Source organism: Camellia sinensis, chromosome 3, assembly GCF_055761805.1.
Source record: "Camellia sinensis isolate YWXY chromosome 3, ASM5576180v1, whole genome shotgun sequence".
In the NCBI taxonomy this organism is placed as follows: Eukaryota; Viridiplantae; Streptophyta; class Magnoliopsida; order Ericales; family Theaceae; genus Camellia; species Camellia sinensis.
In genome coordinates this window covers 216,253,664-216,279,947 of record NC_138963.1, presented here as the reverse complement: position 1 = coordinate 216,279,947, position 26,284 = coordinate 216,253,664, and the positions used below count along the sequence as shown (strand labels likewise).

At 30.8% G+C, this 26,284-nt stretch overlaps 1 protein-coding gene and 1 long non-coding RNA gene across 3 annotated transcripts; one reads left to right on the top strand and one right to left on the bottom strand.

The window, feature by feature from the left end:
* The first annotated feature begins 8,600 nt into the window (after positions 1 to 8,600).
* LOC145820879 (uncharacterized) lies at positions 8,601 to 12,269 on the top strand. The gene is made up of 3 exons (XR_014362922.1): positions 8,601 to 8,734; positions 10,346 to 10,571; positions 11,206 to 12,269. It is a non-coding gene; the product is annotated as an uncharacterized LOC145820879 (long non-coding RNA).
* Positions 12,270 to 22,418: 10,149 nt separating this feature from the next.
* Positions 22,419 to 25,987, bottom strand: AP3 (K-box region and MADS-box transcription factor family protein). 2 transcript variants are annotated; one of them, XM_028203551.2, is made up of 7 exons: positions 25,499 to 25,987; positions 25,344 to 25,410; positions 25,204 to 25,265; positions 25,022 to 25,121; positions 23,047 to 23,088; positions 22,914 to 22,958; positions 22,419 to 22,811 (listed from the first exon to the last, which is right to left on the bottom strand). In XM_028203551.2, the coding sequence occupies exons 1-7, from the start codon at positions 25,684 to 25,686 to the stop codon at positions 22,635 to 22,637; spliced, it is 681 nt and encodes a 226-aa protein (XP_028059352.1). In that variant the 5' UTR covers positions 25,687 to 25,987; the 3' UTR covers positions 22,419 to 22,634. The 2 variants fall into 2 exon arrangements, with proteins under 2 accessions (XP_028059352.1, XP_028059353.1); XM_028203552.2 differs by having other exon boundaries at positions 22,917 to 22,958.
* Between the last annotated feature and the right edge of the window lie 297 nt (positions 25,988 to 26,284).

The window sequence follows — 26,284 nt, the reverse complement described above, 5'->3', positions numbered from 1 at the left end:
GCAAGAAAAAGCAAGGGTCACATGGTCATTATCTATTGGATACTAACGTCGTTTGGGCAAAATAGACGGAATTGGGGAAACTTGACAATGTTAGGTAAAGTAAGGGGTGTTACTGTAATTATTCAAACCACAGGGGAAGTCCCTGTATTTGTCAGAAACCTCAGAGAAGGTAAATATAATTTACCTTTTAAAAAAATTTAAAACATGACATTAGCTATTCAGGAGAATTTTATTGAATAGAAATTTTAGGGGTGTCAGGGTAATTTAACCTTTATATAAATTGGAGTTGATGGTTCATACTTGTGATTATTATTAGTTGATATTCTTTCAGCTGACTACTACTGACTTTTCCTTTGAACTGTCTACGGAATTTTTGTTTTTTCTTTTTTGTTTTTTGTGTTTTCATTTAATTTGTTTTGAAGTACTTTCAGTTAAACGTTGAGTTATGTATTGGTTATGTTTGGTGTAATTGTTAGAACAGATTTTAGATTATAAATTATGATTTTAATCAGAAACTGTTAATTTGTTTGGTGTAGCTGTTGGATTATAGATTTAAATTGTTGAGTAGTGTTTGTTAAATAAGTTATGAAGTAGTTTTTTCAATTAACTTTTATTTTTTATTATTCACTATTTGTCTACATTTCTCATAAATAATAATAATAATATTCTATAATCCATTTGAGTCTTTTTCTATCTTTAAAAAAATAAAAAATAAAAAAATCTAAGAGTATAACCGTGAATCAACATATCCATACCAGAAATTGACAATCAGAAGCAAGGAGTGGACAGCTTCTCAGAATCAGAAACTGTTTGAAATAAGTTTAACCAAATAAGTTTAACCAAACAGTCCAAAATAACTTTTTAAAAGTTAGAAGCTATATGTTGGTTAAAAAAAATCCCACCAAACACCCCGATTGAAATTTATGACACTTTATTTTGATCAAAATTGTTTTTATCTTTTCAATTTTTTTATTTTTATTTTTATAGATGGTAGTATGACTTCACAGCTGGAAGTGGTAGAATCCGTATGTCATTTATGGAGCATTTAACAGCTTGCACATTTGTAGAATCCGTATGTCATTCATGGAGCATGCTACAATAGCTGATGTGCTATAGATGAATACTTATAATTTATATAATGAATGAGATTCTTAATTTTAAAATTATATTGTTATAATATATATTAATATATTAATTGATATAATAATTAATGTGTATAATAATAGTATTTTTTTTATCACAAGTCACTAAAAGTGAGAGAATTTCACATAGAAAATAAAATATATTAAATCCGCTATTTTATATTTGATGATAAGAAAGTTGGATTAATCCACCCGCTTATTGCATTCAGTGGGCCACATGAGTAAAGACTTTTGCTAACTTAGCTAAACATCTTAAACATAATGCTCATTTTGTTTGTTATAGAAAAGGAAATTATTTAGTTCTGGGTCTACTTCCCGGTTAGAGTTTTGGTAGTTGCAACATGTCGTGACCAGTGACAAACTCCTATCACGAGTGAAAATTAATTGACGTGCGCGCTAAATTAGCCCAAGCATCCCTAAGAAATCCAAAAAAAAGGAAATTATTCATATCTCTATATGGGTATGGCTTCTCTTCAATAAATAATAAATAAATAAAATACCTTCAATCAATTATTTGGACAGGTAGCTTCACTTGTTTATCTTATAAATTTATGTACGTAAATTATTTTGTGGAATGCAAAAAATAATAATAATAATTTGATCTGATAATTATAGTTATATATTTTCATTATATTTATTTTAAAAAATAATATAATTTTAAAATTATATTTATTGTTTATTTTTTAAAAATAAATATAATAAAATATGTGATTATAATTATCAAATTAATTTAAATTTCTTTTTGTAAATGACATGAATGCAGAGGCTTATAAAACGTACGATTAGGACCATCACAGTGGGTTCATGATAAACTACGGGCGCACCAGCCCCCTCTGTCCACCACTGTATAGGCCCAAGCTGGAAGATCTAGTAGGAAAATTGTAAATATCTTGAATGTCAATGTCATGTGTAGGGGTGTGCGTGGTGCGGGTCGGTGTGGTTTGAGAGAAAAATAGAAACCGTATGGCGGGTGGCGGATTGATAAAAGTGTCATTAGAATTTGTCATTTTTCTTATAAAAAACCGGCGGTTCGGTTGGCAAATAATGGCGGATTTGCCTTGGCGGTTCGGGCGGATTGGCGGTTTATAAAAAATATAATTCAAATTACAAAATTTAAATCAAAGAGTAAAAAAAAGACGAGAGATATCGTGATGTTAAGCATCTTGCGAAACTTTCTTCTGATGCAGCAAGTGTAGCAACAACATGATAATATCAACGACTATGCCATTAGTTCATTACAAGCATCTATGGAAGCTACAATGATCAAATACAATACATAAAATTCCCCTCGAGCAGTAATGTAATACTATATTCTAAGGTATAGAACAATAAGCAAACTTAAATAAAAAAGAATTTTTAAAATCCTATAAAACATGATTTAATAGCGGTGCGGGTCGGTGCGGTTTGGAAGAAAAATAGAAACCGGCGGATTGATAAAAGTGTCACTAGAATTTGCCATTTTTCTTACAAAAAACCGGCGGTTCGATTGACAAATAATAACGAATTTGCCTTGGCGGTGCGGTTTGGTGCGGTTTTGGCGGTTTCGGTGGTTTCGGCGGTATTATGCACACCCCTAGTCATGTGTGACGAATAAAAAATTACAACACACGTTAAGGCTTCGTTTGGAAAGATAGATTGTGGGTTTTTTTAGCTATTTTAGTCATAAAAGATAAAATAGGCTATTTTAGTCATAACAAACAAAACATCACATCCAACCCATAATCATTACACTCTTCTCTCACAAAAAAAGTCAAAAAAATCGAAAAGTCAAAAAGCCCTTCCTAAACCAAGCTTTTTAGCCCAGACTAAAATAGCTAAAAAGTCAACCCACTTCCCAAACCAACCCTAAATGAAATTTTTGGGGGTTATGCTTACGGTAGCTACTCAAGATTTGTTGGATCTATGTAGAGGGATTCTTTGTATGATTATTGAGATTAGTTAAGGTATGAGTAAATTAATTCAGATATTCAGTCATTATAAAAATAAAAAATAAAAAATGAAAAATAAAAAAAAAGGAGATAACCAATTTCCTTTCTCTTGGTGACAATCTTTATAATAGAATAGATAAGTCTTTTTAAAAAAAAAAATGTCATATGTGATATAATTGAGAATATTAAACGATTATAAATATATATATATATATATATATATATTCTATGGATAATAATTGAATTATCAACGTTATCATATATATATATATATATATATTATTATTAAAAGTAGTATTTTTCTTATATTTAAGTGGCACATTTAAGCGTTTACTTTTTTCTAAGAGAGTATTCTCTTACTTACATATAAAGTTCTACACAAATTCAAACTTAATTAAAATTATACTAATTTTATCTATTTTATATAAACTCTATTTGACAAATATTTATTTTTCATAATTTACAAATCCAATACCAATTTTGCATTTCACATTTTTCTTCTTAGTTCTTTCAAGGGTATTAAAATTTGTTTTAATGCTAAATTGCCTCTCTTTTTTTCTTCTTATTTTTTTCGTGCATTAATCTATACCCAATACCAATTCCATATTATTCTATATTATGGATTTGTTGTTTAAATTTTATAGTGATTCTATATATAAAATTATATTGCATTTCCTACATTTATTTTATATAATCACAACTCATAGGAGAAAAAACCTACACAACAATGATATTCTCGAGGAATCTCTAAAGTTTCGATTTATTGCTTGAATTACTTTTTCAATTGTTGAACAATAAGTTATTTTATGTTTTCACTGTTGGAAATGGTTATAAAATTCTGAAATAAACCAGAATTTTTTCCTAAGTTCGGTCTATTTTTTAGGTGGGCCCCGTGCATCGATTTTCTCGGGTCAAAATGGTAACGCGTTCTATGTCGCGTTGTGATTCACGTGGTATATTTGGTTGCTCAAAACCATTACCGAGTGAATGGGAAATTGAAGCCAAAGTGTGCTCCATGGAAATGGAGTTTTGGTGAAAATTCCTTAAGGTTGTAAATTGGCTTATCCCACATTGATTTGGTGGGAAGTTTTGAAAGGGTTTAGAAGGCATGGGTTTGGTACTTGGGGTGTGCCCCAAGGGGTACCCAAGTGTTTTAAAGGGAGAGGTTATGGGCAAAATGGGCTAGACCCATTGGACCCAAAAATCACCACGCACGCCGCCGTCCGTCCGGTCGGGCGGGCTGGGCCGGGCCTAGGCGCAGGTGCGTGGTGTGTGGTTGGGTTGGGCTTGTTCGGCTCAATACTAAGGAATTAGTGCACACCCAAACAGGGCCCTTCCCGTTTTTTGCTATCTGTTTGAATTCAAAACCAACAGGTATCATACCTGTTCAATTTAAAACCAAGAGCCACCTTTACATCTATAAATAGGACCACCCTCATTTGATGTTATTAAATTCAGAAATTTCACCTCTGCTTATTCTATTCTTCATTTTGTTGCGTTTTATTTCTAAAAGAAAGAGTGTAAACACTTAGTGTGTTCGTAAGGCAAACAATTTGTAGTGCTGCTATTGTTTGTGGTAGATCATTTCATCTTGGGAGATAGACGTCCAAATTCTGAAAGCACCATGGAGAGGACGAATCTGTCTTAAGGACACAGTGTCAAACACTGGACTTGATCAGAAAATAATTCGAACAAATTAAATCAAGTAAGTTATTTAATTTATTTTCAGTGTTGTTTTTATTTATTAAAATCAGATTTAAATTTTGTTTTTGTAACAAAATAAAATCTGTTTTTATTTATTTATTTTTATTTCGAGTTTGATTTTTGTAATCAAACAAATTCTCTCATTTTCTTTATTTCTTTAAATTCTAATTGTTGTTGTGTACACAATAGAATTAACTCTTTTAAATACAGTGAAGATTGTCCAACAATCTTAAGACAGAGTCCTTTTTGTTATCTTCATTGTATTTAATTTTCTGTGTTTTCAAACTAATATTCTGGTTGGAAAAACAAATAGTAATTTATGCTATTTGACAGATAGTAGTAATATACTGTTTTTTTTTTTGACAACTGGTAGTAATATACTGGTGTCATTAACAATTGCAGAATATTATTTGGTGTTACAGAAAATTATTTTGGTATTTTATTTTTCTAATTTTAGTAACAAAGAAAATAAAATTATTTTGTGTTTGTTCTGATTTTTGTAATCAGATAGTTTTGTGATATTTTATTTTCTAGTTTCAGTAATAAGGAAAATAAAATTACAGTATTTTCTAGTTTTAGTAACAAGAAAAATAAAATGATTTTGTGTTACAATTTATTTTCTGGTTTAAGTAACTAGAAAATTAATTTGTGGCTTGGTTTTCTAATTTTTGTAATCAGACATTATTTCGGTATTTTATTTTACTAGTTTTAGTAACAAAGAAAATAAAATTATTTTGTATTGTAATTTATTTTCTGGTTTTAGTAACTAGAAAATTAATTTTGTTAATCAATCATGTAACTTTGTGACTCGGTCACAATCTGTTAATTTTGTAAGTAACTTATGGTTTCGTTTGGTAGACCACTTACTTTTGAACCCTTTGTGAAAAGGTGTTAATTATTTTGACTTTATCATAGTTCATCGTGAGTATACATGGAAGAATTTGTTTCTAGAGTAAAATATTAGTTTTACAAACTAATTTTATTTTTATTACAATATGGATTCATAGTCTTGAATTGTTTCTGCACTTGAGTCGGAAAATATATATATATATATATATATATATATATATATATATATATATATATTCACAAGAGCATTTTAATGCATATTTAATTTGTTTATTTATGTACAAATCAAACTTATTAAATGAAGGTATGTTTTGTCATTTTGAAGTTTAAAGTTTAAATGCGTTGGATTTTATTTATGAGTTGAGAATCCTTTTATTTCATGATGCAAGTGATAGGATCGTGCATGATTAATTTATTTTGTTAATTCATTATTTTTAGTTGATGCGTTTGATATGCATGTATGATATCAACTCAAGTTATTTCTTAACAATAATTTCAAGTGATTTGGAATGATAAATTGTTATGTCGACTTTCACTACTACAAAAATAGTTAAAGATCACACTTTGACAAAAAAAAAGATCTCACTTTTATTGGAAGTGTGATAAAAAAAATTAGATTGATATTTTAATCACACTTAATTTGATTGAGTGTGATAATATTTATTTTTTATGTCACTTTTCAATTAAGTGTGATTATATATATATATTTTTAATCACACCTTCTAATTAAAGTGTGATTATATATACACTACTACTTTTTAATCACACTTTTTAAACAAGTGTGATTATATATATATTTTTTAATCACACATTCTAATTAAAGTGTGATTATTTATATATTTTTTAATCACACCTTCTAATTAAAGTGTGATTATATATATACTACTACTTTTTAATCACACTTTTTAAATAGGTGTGATTATATAGATATTTTTTAACCACACATTCTAATTAAAGTGTGATTATTTATATATTTTTTAATCGCACCTTCTAATTAAAGTGTGATTATATATACACTACTACTTTTTAATCACACTTTTTAAATAGGTGTGATTATATAGATATTTTTTAACCACACATTCTAATTAAAGTGTGATTATTTATATATTTTTTAATCGCACCTTCTAATTAAAGTGTGATTATATATACACTACTACTTTTTAATCACACTTTTTAAATAGGTGTGATTATATAGATATTTTTTAACCACACATTCTAATTAAAGTGTGATTATTTATATATTTTTTAATCACACCTTCTAATTAAAGTGTGATTATATATACACTACTACTTTTTAATCACACTTTTTAAATAAGTGTGATTATATAGATATTTTTTAACCACACATTCTAATTAAAGTGTGATTATTTATATATTTTTCAATCACACTTTCTAATTAAAGTGTGATTATATATATACTACTACTTTTTAATCACACTTAAAAAGTGTGATTATATATATATTTTTTAATCACACATTTTAATTAAAGTGTGATTATATATACATTACTACTTTTTAATCACACTCCCTAAATAGGTGTGATTGTATAAAATATTTCAATTTGATTTTTATATAAAATATACAATTCCCAAATCCGCGCCTCTATTCTACCCATGAATGATAGAGATGACTCACTACTAGAAAATGAGGCTTTAGACACGGAACTTTTTCACCCATTTTTTCATCTTTCTATCTCTCTGTCTCTGTCTCTCTTCTCTCTCTCTCTCTCTCACTCTCACTCATCACTCTTCTCTGTCTGTTTGTCTGTCTGTCTGTCTCTCTTTCTCTCTGTCTATCTCTCTTATCTCTCTCTGTCTCTCTTCTCGTTATCTCTCTCGCTCATCTCTCTCTGTCTCTCTCTCGTTTATCTCTTTTCGCTCTTTTTTTCTCTCCCTCTCTCTTTGTCTATATCTTTTCACCTATTTTTTCATCTTCCTCTCTCTCTTGTCTTTCTCTCTCTCACTCATCACTCATTTCTTTCTGTCTATCTGTCTCTCTCTCTCTCTCTGTGTCTCTCACTCATCTATCTCTTCTCTCATCTCTTTTCTCTCTCTGTCTCTTTCGTTCATCTCTCTTTGCAATATCCATTCATATGGATCTCAGCAGCGTATCACCTTTTCTGTGAAGTGAATTCCTAATTATTGACTAGGCATTTGAAGAAAGGTAACTGCTGCAAAAAGGCCAAAGAATAGCGCATTAGAAGTTGATCTAGATTTCAAGCACAATGTGAAACCTGCCCCTGTAATCACACAGGTATGATTAGCTAGAGTTTGGTTCATTTATACATACAGACAAGCTTCAAAGAAGTCGAGCTGCAACTATTCATGAGCAGTTTGGTTCACTTGCAGCCCTACCCTAGTCAAACAGATAATAGTTTGCCAATAATACTCACTGCCAAGAGTCACTTACAAATATAAGATGTTATTCGTGATTTCTAATTTATGTTGTGGAAAACTGTATTATTTGCTGTCACATGAGTTCTGAAGTATGCTATCATGAAAAACACTTTCTTCAATGAAAAGTAGCACAATGCATTACAACAAAAATAGTCTTTAGAGACAAAAATTAATGACGAAAATAAATTGTCACGAAATACGTACCTTTTAATGACGAAAATAATATTTCGTCTCCAAATATGCCATTTTTAGAGGCAAAAATAAAATTTCATCACCAATCTAAATACATAATAAAAAAATTAGGTGATGAAATGATTTTTCGTTATTATTTATATTTTTTTTGTCACCAAAGATTTTTTCACTAATTTTTTCGGGGGTGTCAAAATTTTGAAACTTTTAGTGAGGAAAAAATTGATCACCAATTATAAGATTATTAATGACGAATATATTTTCGTCATCAATAATTTTTAATATTTTAATATTATTTAGTGACAAAATTATTTTTGTGACCAATATTTTTATATTTGGCCAAAATTTTGAGCGCCAAAGGCCCCAGCTCCCAATATCAATCTATACAGGAACACGATTCAATGGGGGAAAATGAGAAGAGAGGGAGAAGATAGAGGGTTCGAAGGGGAAGGGAAGGGTTTCAATGTCTCTCTTTGGACACTTCGACGGTATGGCAAGACTGGTTCGGTGATGATAACGATCAACGGTACGTACTCATCTTATCTCTTCTCTTCTCCCTCAAAAATCTACATACCTAAACGATTGTCAAGCATAAGCTTATAATCACTCCCTTTGATGAGGCTAAGGCCGCAAATGGCAAGAACGATCTCGTGGTGGAGATGCTCGGCGCAGATGAGGTAGGGAGGGGCGTGGCCATGGGTTTGTCGGGGTTGAGGCGGTTGAGGGGAATTAAGGGTGCCTCTCTCTCTCTCTCTATATATATATATATATATATGTGTATGTATATGACTATTTTCAAATTCTGATGATTCTTATCTCTGCTATCATTACTTTGTTCACAATTTAACTACGATTTCTCAATTCAATCTTCACCTGTTTTAGGGCTATTTGGATTCATCTTTATATCTTAATCTGTATATGCATATGTGAAATTACTATTTCAAACAATTGTGCATTTTTATTGATAAAGTTTGCCCCTTTTTTCAAATCTTGAATAGTTTTCTTGTGTTATGAGCTAATTTCCATCTACTCTAGTGGTTTTTAGCATTCTTTTTTTAAGTATTTGGATATGGGTCAAGCAGATGGTATAGGCCTTTCTAAATTTTTATTTTATTTTTAATTTTGTTTTATAGCTGCTAATATATGTTGTGCACTTGGGTCATTGTAATTCAGACATTTTGTCTATTCCAAGCTTGTGTTTATTCTTTGGTGGGATGAAGGAGTTGAAAATCTGATTAGAGGGAAAGGAAGTGAGGAGAGAGAGGGGATTTAATGGATCATCTAGGTAGATAAGCTTATGGCTGTAGATAGTGGAAGTAAACAGATACAATTAAGAAATGGAAAGGTTAAGGGGAGTGTTTATGAGCACAGAAATGGAGGATGATAAGGCTACAAAAGGCCAAATAAAACAAGAGTCTTGGCAGGGATCCCTAAAACAAGAGTCTAGATAGGGTTGTGCCATAGGTGTTTGATTCTGCACATATCAACATCTGACATGTAACAATCCATCTCATAAGGGATAAATTTAGGGGTCTCAAGCTTTTTCATAATACAATATTGGAAAAGACCATGAGGAAGCAAGCAACTAGAGAGATAGGGAAGCTCTCATGTAGGAGAGAGTTGTCTTATGTATAGATGTATAATACTGACATAATTCCCACCTCCCGCAAGGAAAATAAAAATTTGTTTTTACTTTCAGATCAAGGTTAATTCTTCAGGTCATAGCTTGTGTTGGCTTCATACTAAACTTGCTTCATTATCCTTTCCAGTCCTAATTGAACATGTGCCAATGGATTGCATAAGTTTTTATATATGGCTGTTATTCAGATGGCTTAAAAAGATTATACATTCTTTATTATATGTTCTTTTAAGCAGAATGTACAATCTATTTAAGCTTCTTAACATGTGCCTTAAGGCCACACATTAAACAAATCCTTTTTGTATTTGTAGTTCTTGACTTACCTAAGCACTTTCAGTAAATTGTACATGCATTGATTATCACTTGTTTGTGCTCTTCATCTGCATGATATACTCTCTCGTAAACACGGACATGTTCAAAATGAATTTCTGTGAGAATGAATTCTTCTGCTTTTATGAACTTAGTGGTATGTTTAATACTAACTGTGTTTATAAATAGGGGTTCTCATGAGCAGTAAGCTCAGCCAAGTCCACAGGAGATTCCTACAAATTCATGGTATCCTCTATTTGTAGTTAGCTCTCCAAGTTCTTCCCGCCCAACACACTCCTAGTAGCACCTCTTCTAGTACCTTCAGTGTACAAAGGCCTGTAGATCGGCCAGAGTCACAATCTCATGTTTCGCCTGCAGAGGCTGCTGGCATTATTGTTCTGTTAAAGGATAAGAGGTAAAGCTCATGGATCCCTAATCCATTATTATTACATTGCTAATTATTATTTTGTAATCATGATATGTATCATGTATCATTGTTATGATATATGATATTGTGTATCGTTTAGATGCATTAACATATATGAATATACTTAAAAAATAAGATTTCTAGATATGTGTCTTTGATTGCTTTTAACAGTATGTGAAATAGAGTACAATTTCCATATTAATCAGTTAGTGTGAGTTGAAACTCCAAAATTGTGAATGATGGGTTGAGAGGAGGGAAACCAAGTTTTTAATTTGTTTAATTTTTAAACCAAAGACAAAAGTGATGTTTTTAAGTTTTGGGGTTTGGTAAAAGTGACTTCTCTTTTGGAAAAATAAATTGTTACATTTTATTCTCTTGAAACTGTAATAATCCATTGTTTTTCCCCCAAAAATTTTAGGTTCTTTTTTCTATTGACAAATTCATAGGCTTAGGTTCTTCTTTCTCTTTGTATGAATGCCTGCATCTGCTGTGTTATTTTGATTGCTTAGGGAATTTGACTTCTTAAGCTTGATGTTGTAATTGTTAAGATTATGCTTGTAGGCGTAATTACTGCTTTTTAAGATTTCCACTGTTGCGTTTTCTAAATTGTGAATTTCTTCAGATTTCAGTTGGTTCTCATTTATACCCTAAGAATCCAGTCCACCTTGGCCTAGTTCCTGCAGCATTGTCTTTCTCAGATGAACAGAAGAAAGAGGTGCACTTTGTTTGCTTCACTAGATGTTTACTGCCTTCTATTTCTATCACATTTAGTTAGTGATTATATCTCTAGAGTGATTGAATTGAGACAACTTATCTCTGTTAGCTGAAGATCAGTATCACTACTACAAAAGAAATAAATAGAATAGGCTACGTGCTCATCATGATAGTGATTGGCCTTCTTTTGTTCATACCCTTTCTTTTGGCCTTATTTTGTTCACACGCTGTCTTCTTTTTTATGCCAATTCCACTGCCCATTAGATCATATATAATATAGCCATCATTGGTATAATGAAATATTAAATCTTAGAATGTCAAGCTTGAGTACTGTGTAATGGTCATTTTAGGTAATGAATACATCCAATGAAACTTGTTTCATATATCAAATAATTTTTACATATAAGAGATGGAAGGAACCCAGACGGTGTTTGCCTTTTTGTTGGTTCTTGTTGTCGTGGGTTCAAGGATAACTCCACGAGTGATGTCATAGTCAGCCTCATTAGTTAGGTCTCTATAATTAACACACACACACACACAAAACTGATATATAAAACAACCTTGTGATTTTTTTTTTTAAATATTGAATTAAATAAAGCACAAGTTTATAATATGCATGTCTGGTTGTTGACCCTGTAGTTTCTTTTGTTTTTTTGTAGATGCAGATAATTTTATATGCAGAATTATATGTAAGTACAATTGGTTCTTCTGTGCTTTTGTAGTTTCTTTTATTCATATCATTGGATCCATACTACTACTAGAGCAACTTGACATTGATCAGCTAAAGTTGCATGACATAAAGGAAAAAAATTCTGAATGTGGGTCGATAGGGAACCATCCATGTCTTGATAGGTCTTACAATTTGGAAGGTAATGGCTATTGGTAATTGTGTCTCTAACCAGTGACTCATCTGTCTAATAGTAAGGTGATTAAAGGTCTAGGTTTCGGTGGTTTGTTGTCGCGGGGCCTATATTTTCCACTATAGTTCTCATTTGTTTGAGATATCTATGTAATGAGAAATGCTTCATGAAACAAGAATTCCACCATATCAGCCAACCATTGGCCCCATAGGGGTAAAAAATTGCTGGAAATTGGCCTTCTAATAGGGGGTAGGGCACCGTTGAGGTAAAATTCCTACTCTTGTCAATGTGACAAGAATCTGTTTGGACCCACCAATTATAGAATCCACTTGATCATTTCTATATGTAGAAAACTGGGAATATCATTTTTTGAGATGATTTATGTATGTCACCGTAGGGAGGAGGATCCTCATGAGGTTTTGCAAAGAAGCAAGCGAAGTAGTGGGGAAAAGAATGAAAACATCACATCAATTTCAAATGACAAAATTCAGAGGAAGGAAAATTCTGATAGGTAGTGTTCAGATTTACAGCTCTTGAAAATGCTTTGTCATTTCCCATCTCTTGGTTTAAAAACTTATTTTCATTGCTTCTATCTGTTGCAGTGAGGGACATTTTGAACATGCATTTGAAGAGGTATCTAATAGAAGGAAAAGTCTGGTTCTCAATGAAGATCTGGAAGGACAAATTAAGGGTCAATATGAAAAGTGAGTGTCATTTCATGCATATGTTTTATGTTGCAAATATTTGATCATGAATTACCATTGTAATTATAACATATACATTTTAATCATGATAGAATTTAAACATATTAAGTTGCATTTTCAATTATTTGACTTGTATTATCGAAGTGATTGAGTCGTTGCTCTTTGAAATTCTAGATGTACTCTCCATTATGTTGGTAGCATTAGCAATGATTAATTCCTAAAAATGAAGTGGTTATATATATTTTTCTTTTATGATTGTGCTTCAGCTGAACACTCACTGCCCAGTTAATTTCATGAATTTGTCTGTTAGTTTGTGTCTGTTTACATTCAAACTGAATCTGTGTCTGTTTACATTCAAACTGAATCTGTTTACATTCAATCTGTTTAATTGAATCTGTGACTGTATTTTACATTTTATTAATATTTTATTAATCTGAATCTGTTTAAAAGAATTCAATATTTTATTAAAAAGGTCCAAAAATAAAGATTGACAAAATAGGAGAAAAAAAGGTTTAGAAATGGACTATAATTGCTATAATTGCTTTAATTTTGCTCTGTTATGTTATTTGTTTATTTTTCACTTTTGTTCCACAAGTTTGGTCATAAAAGAGAGATCTTCATTTTACAATTTCGACCAGTGTTTTTGGTGTCTTGTATCAAATAAAATGAACTTGAGATTTCAATGACATTGTTTGGTATTGTTTGGTTTTGCTACTTTGGAATCTGATTTTCATAATTTTGCTTATGTTTGGTGTAATATGGAATGAAATGGACTATAATTGCTATAATTGCTTTAATTTTGCTTATGTTTGGTGTTTCATAATTTTGTGTTTTAGGCATATATAAGGAAACTTTGTTCATAAGGTTTGATAGAACTAGAGTTTGTCATAGTTTTATGTATATCATTTCACAACTAGATTCAATTAGCAAAGATTCTGAAGAAGCAAAAAAATAGCAAGGGGAGTTTAATGTGTATTTTGCTAGGAAATAATTTGAGAGAAGTGAGTGGATCTATAAGTGACACCGAAAAAACTTGAATGGTGTAGACTGTATTGTTTTAGACTAGCACAATACATTGATCTATAAGTGAGTGGATGTATACATATTACCCCTACTCTCTTTTTTGTGTCGTGCTTAGTATCTAATCTTTTATTAAATGTCTTGTTTCTCAAATAATATTGTCATTTTCTACAAGTGCATATCTTGAGTTTTAGATCACTTTTTTGTTCTATTATTAAATTATTTTAGCTTAAGAAAGTTTGAAATCATTCATGCCTTGATGATTTATTTTGGCTTCTACAAGGGTATCAATATCTTTTGTAGCTTTATACTATTTGTGTGGAGAATCAAAATAATTATGTCATTTTTGGTGGCTGTGGGGAAAGGATTGGGGCAGTTTAACAACTAGATAAATTACATTATTTTTGGTGTGATCTAAATGTAAGTTTATAAATTAATTAGTAAGTTTATTCATATGCTTCTGGCGGTTTTTAAATTAATTTGTTTTTTTTATTTTTCAGGTCATAAATTTCTTGGAAAGATGCAAAATATGGTCAAAGAATTCAAGAACTTACTTTTTTCAAGTTTTTTATTTTTTATTTTTTAATGTATGTAATCATAGTTAATTTTTTTTTTATTAATTTCTTTGTATATACTTTTAAACATTTAACTTTCATTTATGAAATATATGATATTATTTCATTCAATATATGGTTGTGATTCAAAATATAGTATATAGTGTGGATTACATTATTCAAATGCGCATGCAAAAATAATATTGATTATTCTTTAAATATGTCAATTTTTTTTTTATCACAGGTTTTATTAGTTATTAATCACACTTAAAAGGTGTGATCTAAATGTTTTTAATCATACTTAAAAGGTGTGAACTAAAGTTTTTAATCACACTTAAAAGGTGTGATCTAAATATTTTTAATCACACTTAAAAGGTGTGATCTAAAGTTTTTAATCACACTTAAAAGGTGTGAACTAAAGTTTTTAATCACACTTAAAAGGTGTGATCTAAATGTTTTTAATCACACTTAAAAGGTGTGATCTAAATGTTTTTAACCACACTTAAAAGGTGTGATCTAAATGTTTTTAATCACACTTAAAAGGTGTGATCTAAATATTATTAATCACACTTAAAAGATGTGATCTAAATATTATTAATCACACTTAAAAACATTTAGATCACACCTTTTAAGTGTGATTAAAAATGACCATTTTTAATCACACTCCTAAAGACCACACTTTAATAAAACTGATTAAAAAACATACATCACACCAAAAAAGTGTGATCTTTATCTATATTTGTAGTAGTGTTTGGACATAAGCAGGTTAATTTGAATATTTCTAATCAATTTTGAATGGATGTTTAAACACCAGAGAAATTTAAACATGAAGATGTATGTAGTTATATCTTTCCATTTAATTAGAAAGTAAATTTAAGAAATATTTTATGTTAATTTTTAGTTTATTTTGAATTATGTGACATGAGATGTCATTAATAATTATTTTACTTGCGTAGTAGAATTTGTTAAACCATGAACCATTTTATTAATATGGGTGTATATCTCTTGCATTAGTTGAGATAATTTAATTTTCTTCTGTCACCAATATTTTTATGACAGTGACATTTATTCATAAATGAGTTGCAAGAATGTATACAATCAAATTGGATTTTTTGAATTGTTTGATTCTTAGGCAAAATTTTTATGAGGATATGATTTTGTTAAAACTTTAATTATGATTTGTGTAGTCATAATTATTTTAGATTTTTCATTTGAAATTTATGAATCATGATTTGAAATTTCTGAATCCAGCACATCATAGACAACAAATGATGAATGCCATATTATTAAGTTCAGGCTTACCACAGAACTTGTGGGGGGAAGCAATATTATCTGCTAATTATGTTCTTAATAGAATACCCCATCAGAAAACCAACAGCACTTCTTATGAATTGTGGAAAGGTCGACCACCTTCCTACAAATACTTAAAAGTGTGGGGGTGTTTGGCAAAAGTTGAAGTTCCTGTTCCTAAAAAGACTAAGATTGGACCAAAAACAGTAGACTGTGTGTTTATTGGTTATGCTCAGAATAGTAGTGCATATCGGTTTCTGACTTATAAATCAGAAATACCTGATATAAATGTGAACACTATTATAGAGTCAAGGAATGCTGTGTTTTTTGAACATGTCTTTCCTTACAAGAAAGGACAGGAATTAAGTTCACGGAAAAGAACTTATGATTGTACACAAAGTCAAGAGACTAATGACAATCAAACACAAGAAACTAGGAATGGTCCCGACCAAAAAGATTAAACTGATGATGAACCAAGACGAAGTAAGAAAGCGAGAACATCAAAATCCTTTGGTCCAGATTTTCTGACATACTTGTTAGAAAATGAACCTCAAAACTTTAAGACAGCAATGACAGGTCCTGAAGCACCTTTGTGGAAAGAGACTGTTAATAATGAAATTGAATCCATTATGCAAAATCATACTTGGGAATTGGTGGATCTTCCACCAGGTTCTAAACCTCTTGCATATAAATGGATATTCAAGAGAAAAATGAAAGCAGATGGTTCAATTGACAAGTATAAAGCAAGACTTGTAGTTAAAGGTTACAGACAAAAGGAAGGTCTGGATTATTTTGACACATATTCCCCTGTGACAAGAATAACATCCATTCGAATGCTTATTGCTATAGCAACGTTGTTTAATTTAGAAATACATCAAATGGATGTTAAGACAGCTTTCTTAAACAGTGATCTAAATGAAGAGATCTATATGGAACAACCCGAAGGGTTTGTAGTATCAGGGCAAGAAAAAAAAGTTTGTCGACTTGTAAAATTCCTTTATGGATTAAAACAAGCACCTAAGCAATGGCATGAAAAATTTGATCATACAATACTTACTAATGGGTTTAAGATAAACGAATGTGACAAATGCGCCTATGTTAAAAACACTGACCAAGGATATGTCATAGTTTGTCTTTATGTGGATGACATGCTGATCATTGAAAGCAGTCAAAACATGATCAAATCAACTAAGCAAATGCTTAACAAAAGATTTGATATGAAAGATATGGGGGTCGCAGATGTTATATTAGGAATGAAAATTACTAAAACATCTGACGGATATGCATTATCTCAATCTCATTATATTGAGAAAATTCTTGATAAATTTATCAAGGATGATTTGAATTTAGCTAGAACACCTGTAGACATCAGTCTTTATTTATCGAAAAATAAAGGTGATGCAGTGTCTCAGTTAAAATACTCCCAAATTATTGGAAGCCTAATATACCTAATGAATTGTACTCATCCTGATATAGCTTATGCTATCAGTAAATTGAGTAGGTACACTAGTAACCTTGGAGAAGACCATTGGAAAGCGATCATTCGGGTTTTTAGATATCTAAGATTTACTCGTGATCATGGTTTGAACTTTACTCGATATCCAGCAGTACTCGAAGGTTATTGTGATGCCAATTGGATATCGGATACTAAATATTCAAAATCCACTAGTGGATATGTCTTTACTCTAGGAGGCGCTACTGTTTCTTGGAAGTCCACGAAACAAACTTGCATCGCACGATCCACAATGGAATCTGAGTTCATTGCTTTAGACAAAGCAGGTGAAGAAGCAGAATGGCTTCGTCACTTCTTAGAAGACATTCCAGTGTGGCCAAAACCTGTGCCAGCTATTTGCATTCATTGTGATAGTCAATCTGCAATAGGCAGGGCACAGAATCATATGTATAACGGTAAGTCACGACATATTCATCGTTGACATAATACCGTAAGGCAATTATTGTCAAATGAAATAATCTCAATAGATTATATAAAATCTAAAGAGAATATTGCGGATCCGTTAACAAAAGGTTTGACAAAAGAGCTAGTGTATAGTTTATCAAAGGGGATGGGATTAAAGCCTATTACATAAGAGTCGTCATAATGGTAACCCTACTTATATGACTGGAGATCCCAAGAACTAAGTTCAAAGGGACAACTAAGTTATGTATGGCTCACCAGAAATCACCAAGGGATTAAAAATTCCCTACCCATTCCTATGGTGAGAGTGATATTTGCAACATATGTTGTATGCAGGGGTATAAGGATAAGCTTTGCTTTTAATGATTACTTATATCTTGATTAAGGTATAAAATCAAGACGAGTATAAGGAGATACTCACAATAAGAATCACCTATATGAGTGTTGAACTGGGGCCGGTTCTATGAGAATGAAAAGGCTAAATTCTCTAGAAACACTTATGAAAACCAGGCGCGTTCAAGGCCAAAATGAACACAACAGTGAGAACCACAATGTGTTAGAAGATATTTTGTGTGAAATCTATTGTCTTGGCTTAAACAAACGGCTGAACAATTCAAGGCATCGCGTCTATTGGTTAGCCAGTAAGTCCGATAGGTTATCACTAGGGAAGGTTCAAGGCCGAAAACTACCTATCCTGATGCAAGATATTTTCGACTTATACTCTTTCGATAAATCTGCATTTTGTTGCATTTCCGTTGTCATCAAATTCCATTCATGTGGGGGATTGTTGGAAATGGTTATAAAATTCTGGAATAAACCATAATTTTTTCCTAAGTTCGGTCTATTTTTTAGGTGGGCCCGGTGCGTTGATTTTCTCGGGTCAAAGTGGTAACGCGTTCTATGCCGCGTTGTGATTCACGTGGTATATTTGGTTGCTCAAAACCATTACCGAGTGAATGGAAAATTGAAGCCAAAGTGTGCTCCATGGAAATGGAGTTTTGGTGGAAATTCCTTAAGGTTGTAAATTGGCTTGTCCCACATTGATTTGGTGGGAAGTTTTGAAAGGGTTTATAAGACATGGGTTTGGTACTTGGGGTGTGCCCCAAGGGGTACCCAAGTGTTTTAGAGGGAGAGGTTATGGGAAAAATGGGCTAGACCCATTGGACCCAAAAATCACCACACGCGCGCCGCTGCCGCCGTCCGTCCGGTAGGGCGGGCTGGACTGGGCTTGGTCGCAGGTGCGTGGTGTGTGGTTGGGTTGGGCTTGTTCGGCTCAATACTAATCTTTTTGGGCCAAAAACATTTGAATTTAATTTTATTTTTGATAAAATAAAATCCAGAATTCAAATTAATCTAATTTGGATTTTCTGTACATCCAAACAAGGCATTTCCCGTTTTCAAACAGAAATAAACTAGTTTGGAATTAGTGCACACCCAAACATGGCCCTTCCTCTTTTTTGCTATCTGTTTGAATTATTAACAGATTCAAATCTGTTTGAATTCAAAACCAACAGGTATCATACCTGTTCAATTTAAAACCAAGAGCCACCTTTACATCTATAAATAGGACCACCCTCATTTGATGTTATTAAATTCAGAAATTTCACCTCTGCTTATTCTATTCTTCATTTTGTTACATTTTATTTCTAAAAAAAAGAGTGTAAACACTTAGTGTGTTCGTAAGGCAAACAATTTGTAGTGCTGCTATTGTTTGTGGTAGATCATTTCATCCTGGAAGATAGACGTCCAAATTCTGAAAGCACCATGGAGAGGACGAATCTGTCTTAAGGACACAGTGTCAAACATTGGACTTGATCAGACAATAATTCGAACAAATTAAATCAAGTAAGTTATTTAATTTATTTTCAGTGTTGTTTTTATTTATTAAAATCAGATTTAAATTTTGTTTTTGTAACAAAATAAAATCTGTTTTTATTTATTTATTTTTATTTCGAGTTTGATTTTTGTAATCAAACAAATTCTCTAATTTTCTTTATTTCTTTAAATTCTAATTGTTGTTGTGTACACAATAGAATTAACTCTTTTAAATACAGTGAAGATTGTCCAACATTCACGTCATATTACAGATGATTAATCACTTCACACACTAAGATGTATCTATCGTTTGAATAATTTCATTATTTTTTCTTTTCGGGTTTAGATGTTATTATATGATTCTTTCTTGATTAGTTGTTGTTGAATTTCTTTTATATAGTTGATACTTTAATTTAATTAAGAGTGCTTATTTTACAATCTTATAATGTAATATATATATATATATATATATATATAATCATTATATAATAATCCAACTACAACATATTTATATTTAAAATTTTTAATAAATTTTATATAATTTATATTTCTACATATTTTTATTTTCCAAATGAATATAAAAGAAAATTAAATAGTTAGAATTACTTTTAATTTTATGTTACTAATTCTTTTTCTAATTTAACTATTACTTTTAATATCAAAATGAGTATTTATTTTACTATTTTATAATTTAATATATATCATACAAAATTATTATATATTAATTACACTTTTATAATATGATAGAATTGAAATTATCAAAATACACAAATAATTTAACTAAAATTAATACATATAAATATTCAAATAATAATTTTATAGAATGATAGCGTCAATATTATTAAAATAAATAATTAAAATTATACTTTAATTTTAATTTTAATTTTAAATTATTCTTTTATAATATACATGGTACAATCAAATATTTTTATATAAAAAATAGCACGTACTAATTTCTTAAATAATGCCAAATCCATTTCATCTTATACAAAATACCGCGTAAGGATTGTGTCAATTTTATAATATGTACTAAAATCATACATGTTACACAAACATTGTTGTTTAATCAAATTGCATCTTTTTTGAGATTAAGGATAGATATGAAAATAACAGATAAGGCCAAAAAATAGCCTCTGAATCTTTTATATTTGTTTTGGAGCTGCAGGCAAGTGATTCGATGGATTATGATTTTGCTTTGTTCGAGCCAAACCTAACTGCGAATCACAGTCCCAATTAAACTCAAACTCCGACACTTTTTTGGTTCCAACTAGAAAAAATTGTATAAACAACACCAAGAAGTTTATCAATTCACTCAAACTACTGATAGGTCTCTTAATAGTTGTACGAAATTTTTATAAGTCCTATTAAAAATAAGTTATAATAAAATTATTGCTAAAAATTATATAAACAACACCAAGAAATTTATCAATTCACTCAAACTACTGATACGTCTCTTTATAGTTGTACGAAATTTTTATAAGTCCTATTAAAAATAAGTTATAATAAAATCATTGCTAAAAATAATTTTTTTGTGACAATTGTTTACATGTCGCTAAAAATTGACAATTAATGATTTTTTTTGTCACTATTTTTATAAATTGTCACAAAAACTTATAATTAGTGACGTTTTTCTATGACAAATTTTTTAAATTGTCGCTAAAAGTTAAAAATCAGTGACTTTTTTATGAAAATTTTTTTAAACTATCACTATAACTCATAATTAGTGACATTTTTTGTGAAAAAAATTTCAAACTGTCATTTATAATTAACAATTAGTGATTTTTTTAATAATATTTAATGAAAAACGTCATTAATTATCATAAAATCTATTGGATAAGAAGTCCACCTATTAGAACCTACGTGTTAGTCTCCATAAATTTTTTGGTAAAAATAATGTCTCCAGCATTGTTGTTTAGTTTAAGTTTCGGAATCATAAAACAATTCCGAAGTTATTTTTCCCTAATTTGCAGGTAATTCTTTGTCACTTGTTTGATCAATTTGTAGGTAATTCTTTATCACTCCTGACATAAAATCGAGTATATATGATGTTCTATTTGTTTTTGAATATTTTTGCTAATACAATTATTAGTACAATAGTTCAATAATGCAACCAATCATATGAAAACATTTTCTCCACAAAACAATTTCTACCGAAACAAATGGAGTGTTTTTATTTTTTTTTATATTTACCCATGGTTCTTGTTAGCTTGAAAATCTATTTACTAATATCTCTTTTCCTCTCTTTTTGCAGCATTAGTAGATAAAACAATGAAGTCGATTTATCACTGTATTGGTAATTTTGTTATTATTATCACGGTTTTGGTCTCGGCTTCTATCCTCATGTTACATTTTGATATTTATTCGGGACTCCATACTAATTTAACCTTTTGTATCGAATTTCAGTGTTTTAATATCTTTGCCAACTTTTGAAATTATTTTTAATCATCACAGATCGTGAAACTTGGGTATTATTTTTGATGTGTTTCACCGTCTTTAATGTCATTTTTTTAGTCTTGAGAAGTTGGTAAGTCAGAAGCTCAGAGCAATGTGAAAGATGGTTTATCTTGGTAATATACTCTCTAAGCTTGAAAATGTTATTATAGTTTAATGTTTATATGATTAGTTCATTAAATATGTTATTTTGCATTTAGCTTAATAAATGCATTGTTTTTACCTTAAATTTTGGCATGCAAATGATAACAAATATGTCTTAGTAATAGGCAAATTCTTAAGTCTTCACCCCTAAATGCCATTTGAGGTAACAATTCGTCAAAAATTATATAATTAGCCCGAAACTAATACTCAGGCAGTGCAAAATAAAAGGTCATTATTTGTAAAGAACGAAAAATAGGAACTGAATAAATTTAAGCAAAGAAAATTCACGAATAATGGATTGAAGAAGTCATTTTGCGAATGCAAGCACCACACAAGGGAGAGCATACATGCAACTCAACACATAGTACTTCTAAAGAAACGAAAGATAATTAACTAAATTAACACTACAATACACATAATACTAAAAATTTTCTAACTAAAATACATAGGGAAATTAACAGTAAAATGTCATGGCTAGGCAAAAAACCAAAAAACAACATTCGCATAATAGAAGTTCAATTATTTATGGTTTTAAGATGTCATAGCAGTAATCGAGCTGTGTTATGTGACCTTAATTAGATGCTCTACTCGAGCAAAGCATATGTTGTGAGATCCGATCCTGCTCCATCATGAAGATTATGGTGATTAGGCTGCAGACGCAAGGCCAAAATACCATGGCCTCCATTTGAGAATCCGAGAATAGAGTTGTAATCCACTCCATTATCGACTAGTCCATACTGTGGATCCTCCTCTTTTGAGTTCTACAAAATGAAAAGGCCATTTTATAAACTTCTTGTCCTTTCCAATTCAACGGCATACGAAATATATATATAAATAAAGTAAATATAATGAAGCATGCTTACTACTTGATGTAGTAGATTTCTGTGTATTTCTTCCACATTTCTCTTCTGTAAACAGAGATCAGAGTTTAGATGAATTGAAAGGGAAAAGTTACCAACAAAGAAATGAACAAGTACACATTGCCAAATAACTAACCTTTTTTTTTTGAGTTTCAATCTGATTATTGAGCACTTTATACTGCAATTCATTACAAAAATTTACTTGTTAATAAAATTTGACCAAACACAAACTTTTATATGGAGGAATTTGGGGTGAGCATGGTCTGGATTGATCCAGAATAGAGTAAAATCAAGACCAATTCGTTATTTATGGTTCCTAAAAAATTGAAACCAATCCAATCCGTTTAAATACGGATTAGATCGGTTTAAAACTACGGATTTACATAATTAAATAACAAAAAAAAAAAATAGAACATTTTAATTTCATAAAAACATAAACATAACATCAAATAAAAGTAATAAACAAAAGCAACAAACAAAAACAATAAAACTGGATATACATTAAACAAAACAGAGTTCTCCTTTGTATTAAAACTAAGGGTTGGTTTGGGATGTCCTAAAAAAGTGTACTTTTTGACTTATTGGTGGGTTTGGGTTGGGTTTGATGTGATGTGTTAGAGAGGTAATGTGATTTAAATAAGATGATGTGACTTAAATAAGATAGTGACTTTTTGACTTTTTGACTTATTTAGTACATGCCAAACTAGCCCTAAATATAGCATCAAACAAAAGTAATAAGAAAACTAGTTTTAGACAAACAAAAGTAACAAAACTCCATAAACAGAAGCAACAAACAAACAAAAGCATAGTAGTAACATGGAATAAGGATTTAACTTTTATATGGAATAAGAAATAATATTATGTGAAAGGATCTATAGTATAAATATAGACTATTTGTATACGATCCGAATCGGTTCAAATTCAGAACCATAGGGTTCAATCCGAAACCAATCCGTACCGAACCACGAATTCAAAAAATCAACATAAACTTACCAGATTGGACTGGACCAAATCAGATTACGGATTATACAAATTTCTTGCTCAACCCTAAGAGGAATGGCCCACATTTTAAAATTTTGGGAGGAATAGCCGACATTTTGATTAGTATGTTAATGGGTAACCCTTTTTTTTTTTTAATAAATAAAAGAAGAAAATGAAGAATGACCATCAGTTTTAAGTAGATTGCTTAATCTCAATATCTGCAAGGTTTATAGGGTGGTTTGAAAAAAACTAGCAGCCCCTTTACCCCTTTTGTTTCCGCAGACAATGTTTCTAGTATGCTTGACTTTTGGTGCAATAGAAAACGGAAGTTGGAAAACTTTGTCCTTGGTAAACCAAAAACGAGAGAGCATTTGAGCAAAAAAATATTCACTTTTGAAAGATTAAACACACTTTTCAAACTGAAATCTTATCAATGCAACCCAAAAACAGAAAAAGCACAATATATGATGGAGATCTAGTTATCGAATTAAATGAAGTCTTGTCTCCTAATTAACTGTGTACGAAAAATCAATAGAACCAAATCAATTGTCTGATTGAAATTTTGGCTTTCAATTGATTTTTTTTATAAAGTAGGAGATATTAAACTGTATTATGTTAACCTAAACCAAACTAAATAATTAGAAAGGTTTTGTTGAATGCAAGATTTCCCAACAAGCCCAACTGAATCATATCCTCAAATACATTGGTATGTTTGGTTTGGTTTGGTTTGGTTTTGAGAGAATAGTTTTTAAAAATTATCTTGGAGAGAGAGTTTAGAAATTTTCTTGGTTTGTTTGATTGTGTATTTTGAAAATAGTTTTGGAATTTGGGAGTTTGGAATAATTTGATATTTTGTTGTAATTGAGTAAATATGTGTGAGAGAAAAAATGATTGAGAATGAGAAAGAAGAGAGAAAAAGGGATTGATTGATATGTAAAAGAGAAAAAATGATTTTGGAAAAATTATAAACCAAACAAGTTTTTTAGAAATTTTTTTCTAAAATCACTCTACAAAGCTAAACCAAACATACCATCATTCTACTCTGTTAATAGCTGTATGCTCAGTTAAATAAAATAAATTCATAATAAGAAATGTAATGTTAAAAATAAAAATAAAAATTCATACTGAACCTTTCGGTCACGAATTATCTTCACAGAACTTTCCATATCTTGCTCAAGACCACACAGTTCTTCGTAGCTGAGATCGTTCAAACAATCCCCCATCCTCTGCCTATCAAACCAAAACCAACGCAAAAATCAACTTCAAAAACCTACAAAAACAACAAATCAGAGCAATAACTAGTCACAATTACCTAATCTCCGTCCTGAGATTCTTATTCACATCCTTCAGTTTCTTCAAGTGCTCTTGCATTCTCTGCACAATCAACACAAGCATAACACAAACCTATACTAATATGTATTTCTATGTGTATATATATGTATATTTACAGACCTCATAGTGCGAGCACCAAAGATCGATCCCCAATGCCTTCTGGTACTGATCATACATTTGCTTCGTTCTATGCGATTTATAACAAAAAAAAAAAAAAAGTTTTGAGCTCCAAATCGAGAAATCGAGAAAGCTAGGGTTTAAGGAGAGAGAAGTACGAAGTGGAGGGACTGATGAATTCATGGAGCTTGCCGGTGCTGGAAACCATGATGATGGAGACTTTGGCATCGCAGAGAACGGTGAGTTCGTTGGCCTTCTTGAACAAACCGTTTCGTCGCTTGGAGTACGTGACTTGCCTGTTAGTGGAGTTCTCGATCCGCTTGATCTGGATCTTTCCTCTCGCCATTTTCGATCTGCAAAACTTGGTTGCTCTTGTTCTTGTTCTTGTTCTCTTCTGATGAGAGTTTGGATTTGGATTTGGATGAAGATGAAGATGAAGATGAATAAAGCAATGAAACAAGGAATAAGAAAGAGTAAGGGGAAGGGAAGTCCATTGCCCGAAATGGAAATTTTTGCCAAATCTGTGAAAAGTGTGCAGGGTTTCATAAAGTTTTAAGAATCAGTCACACCGACACCATAGGCGTCTTTAACAGCAATGCTACATGGCTCCGAATTTTAACTTATCTGAATCGTTCGAATTTTGACTTATTAAACGTTTGGTCAATCATCTAGTAATAAGGTGGCAGGCTCAATGTAACAATCGCAGCAGACAAATATTGCACTGATTGTTCAAACAATCAACTGAAATGTACAAATTCAGACGATTTTTGCAAATTCAAATTCGAGCTACCAATCGTTTTTTGGCCTTTAACCTGAGAAGTTATTGGTTGGTCTTGAGGTATTGCCATATAATACCCCAACAATATTGTAATTGATAGAGGAGATGAGATCCACAAATTTATATTAAATAATTAAAAAATATAAAATACATATTAAATTGTGAT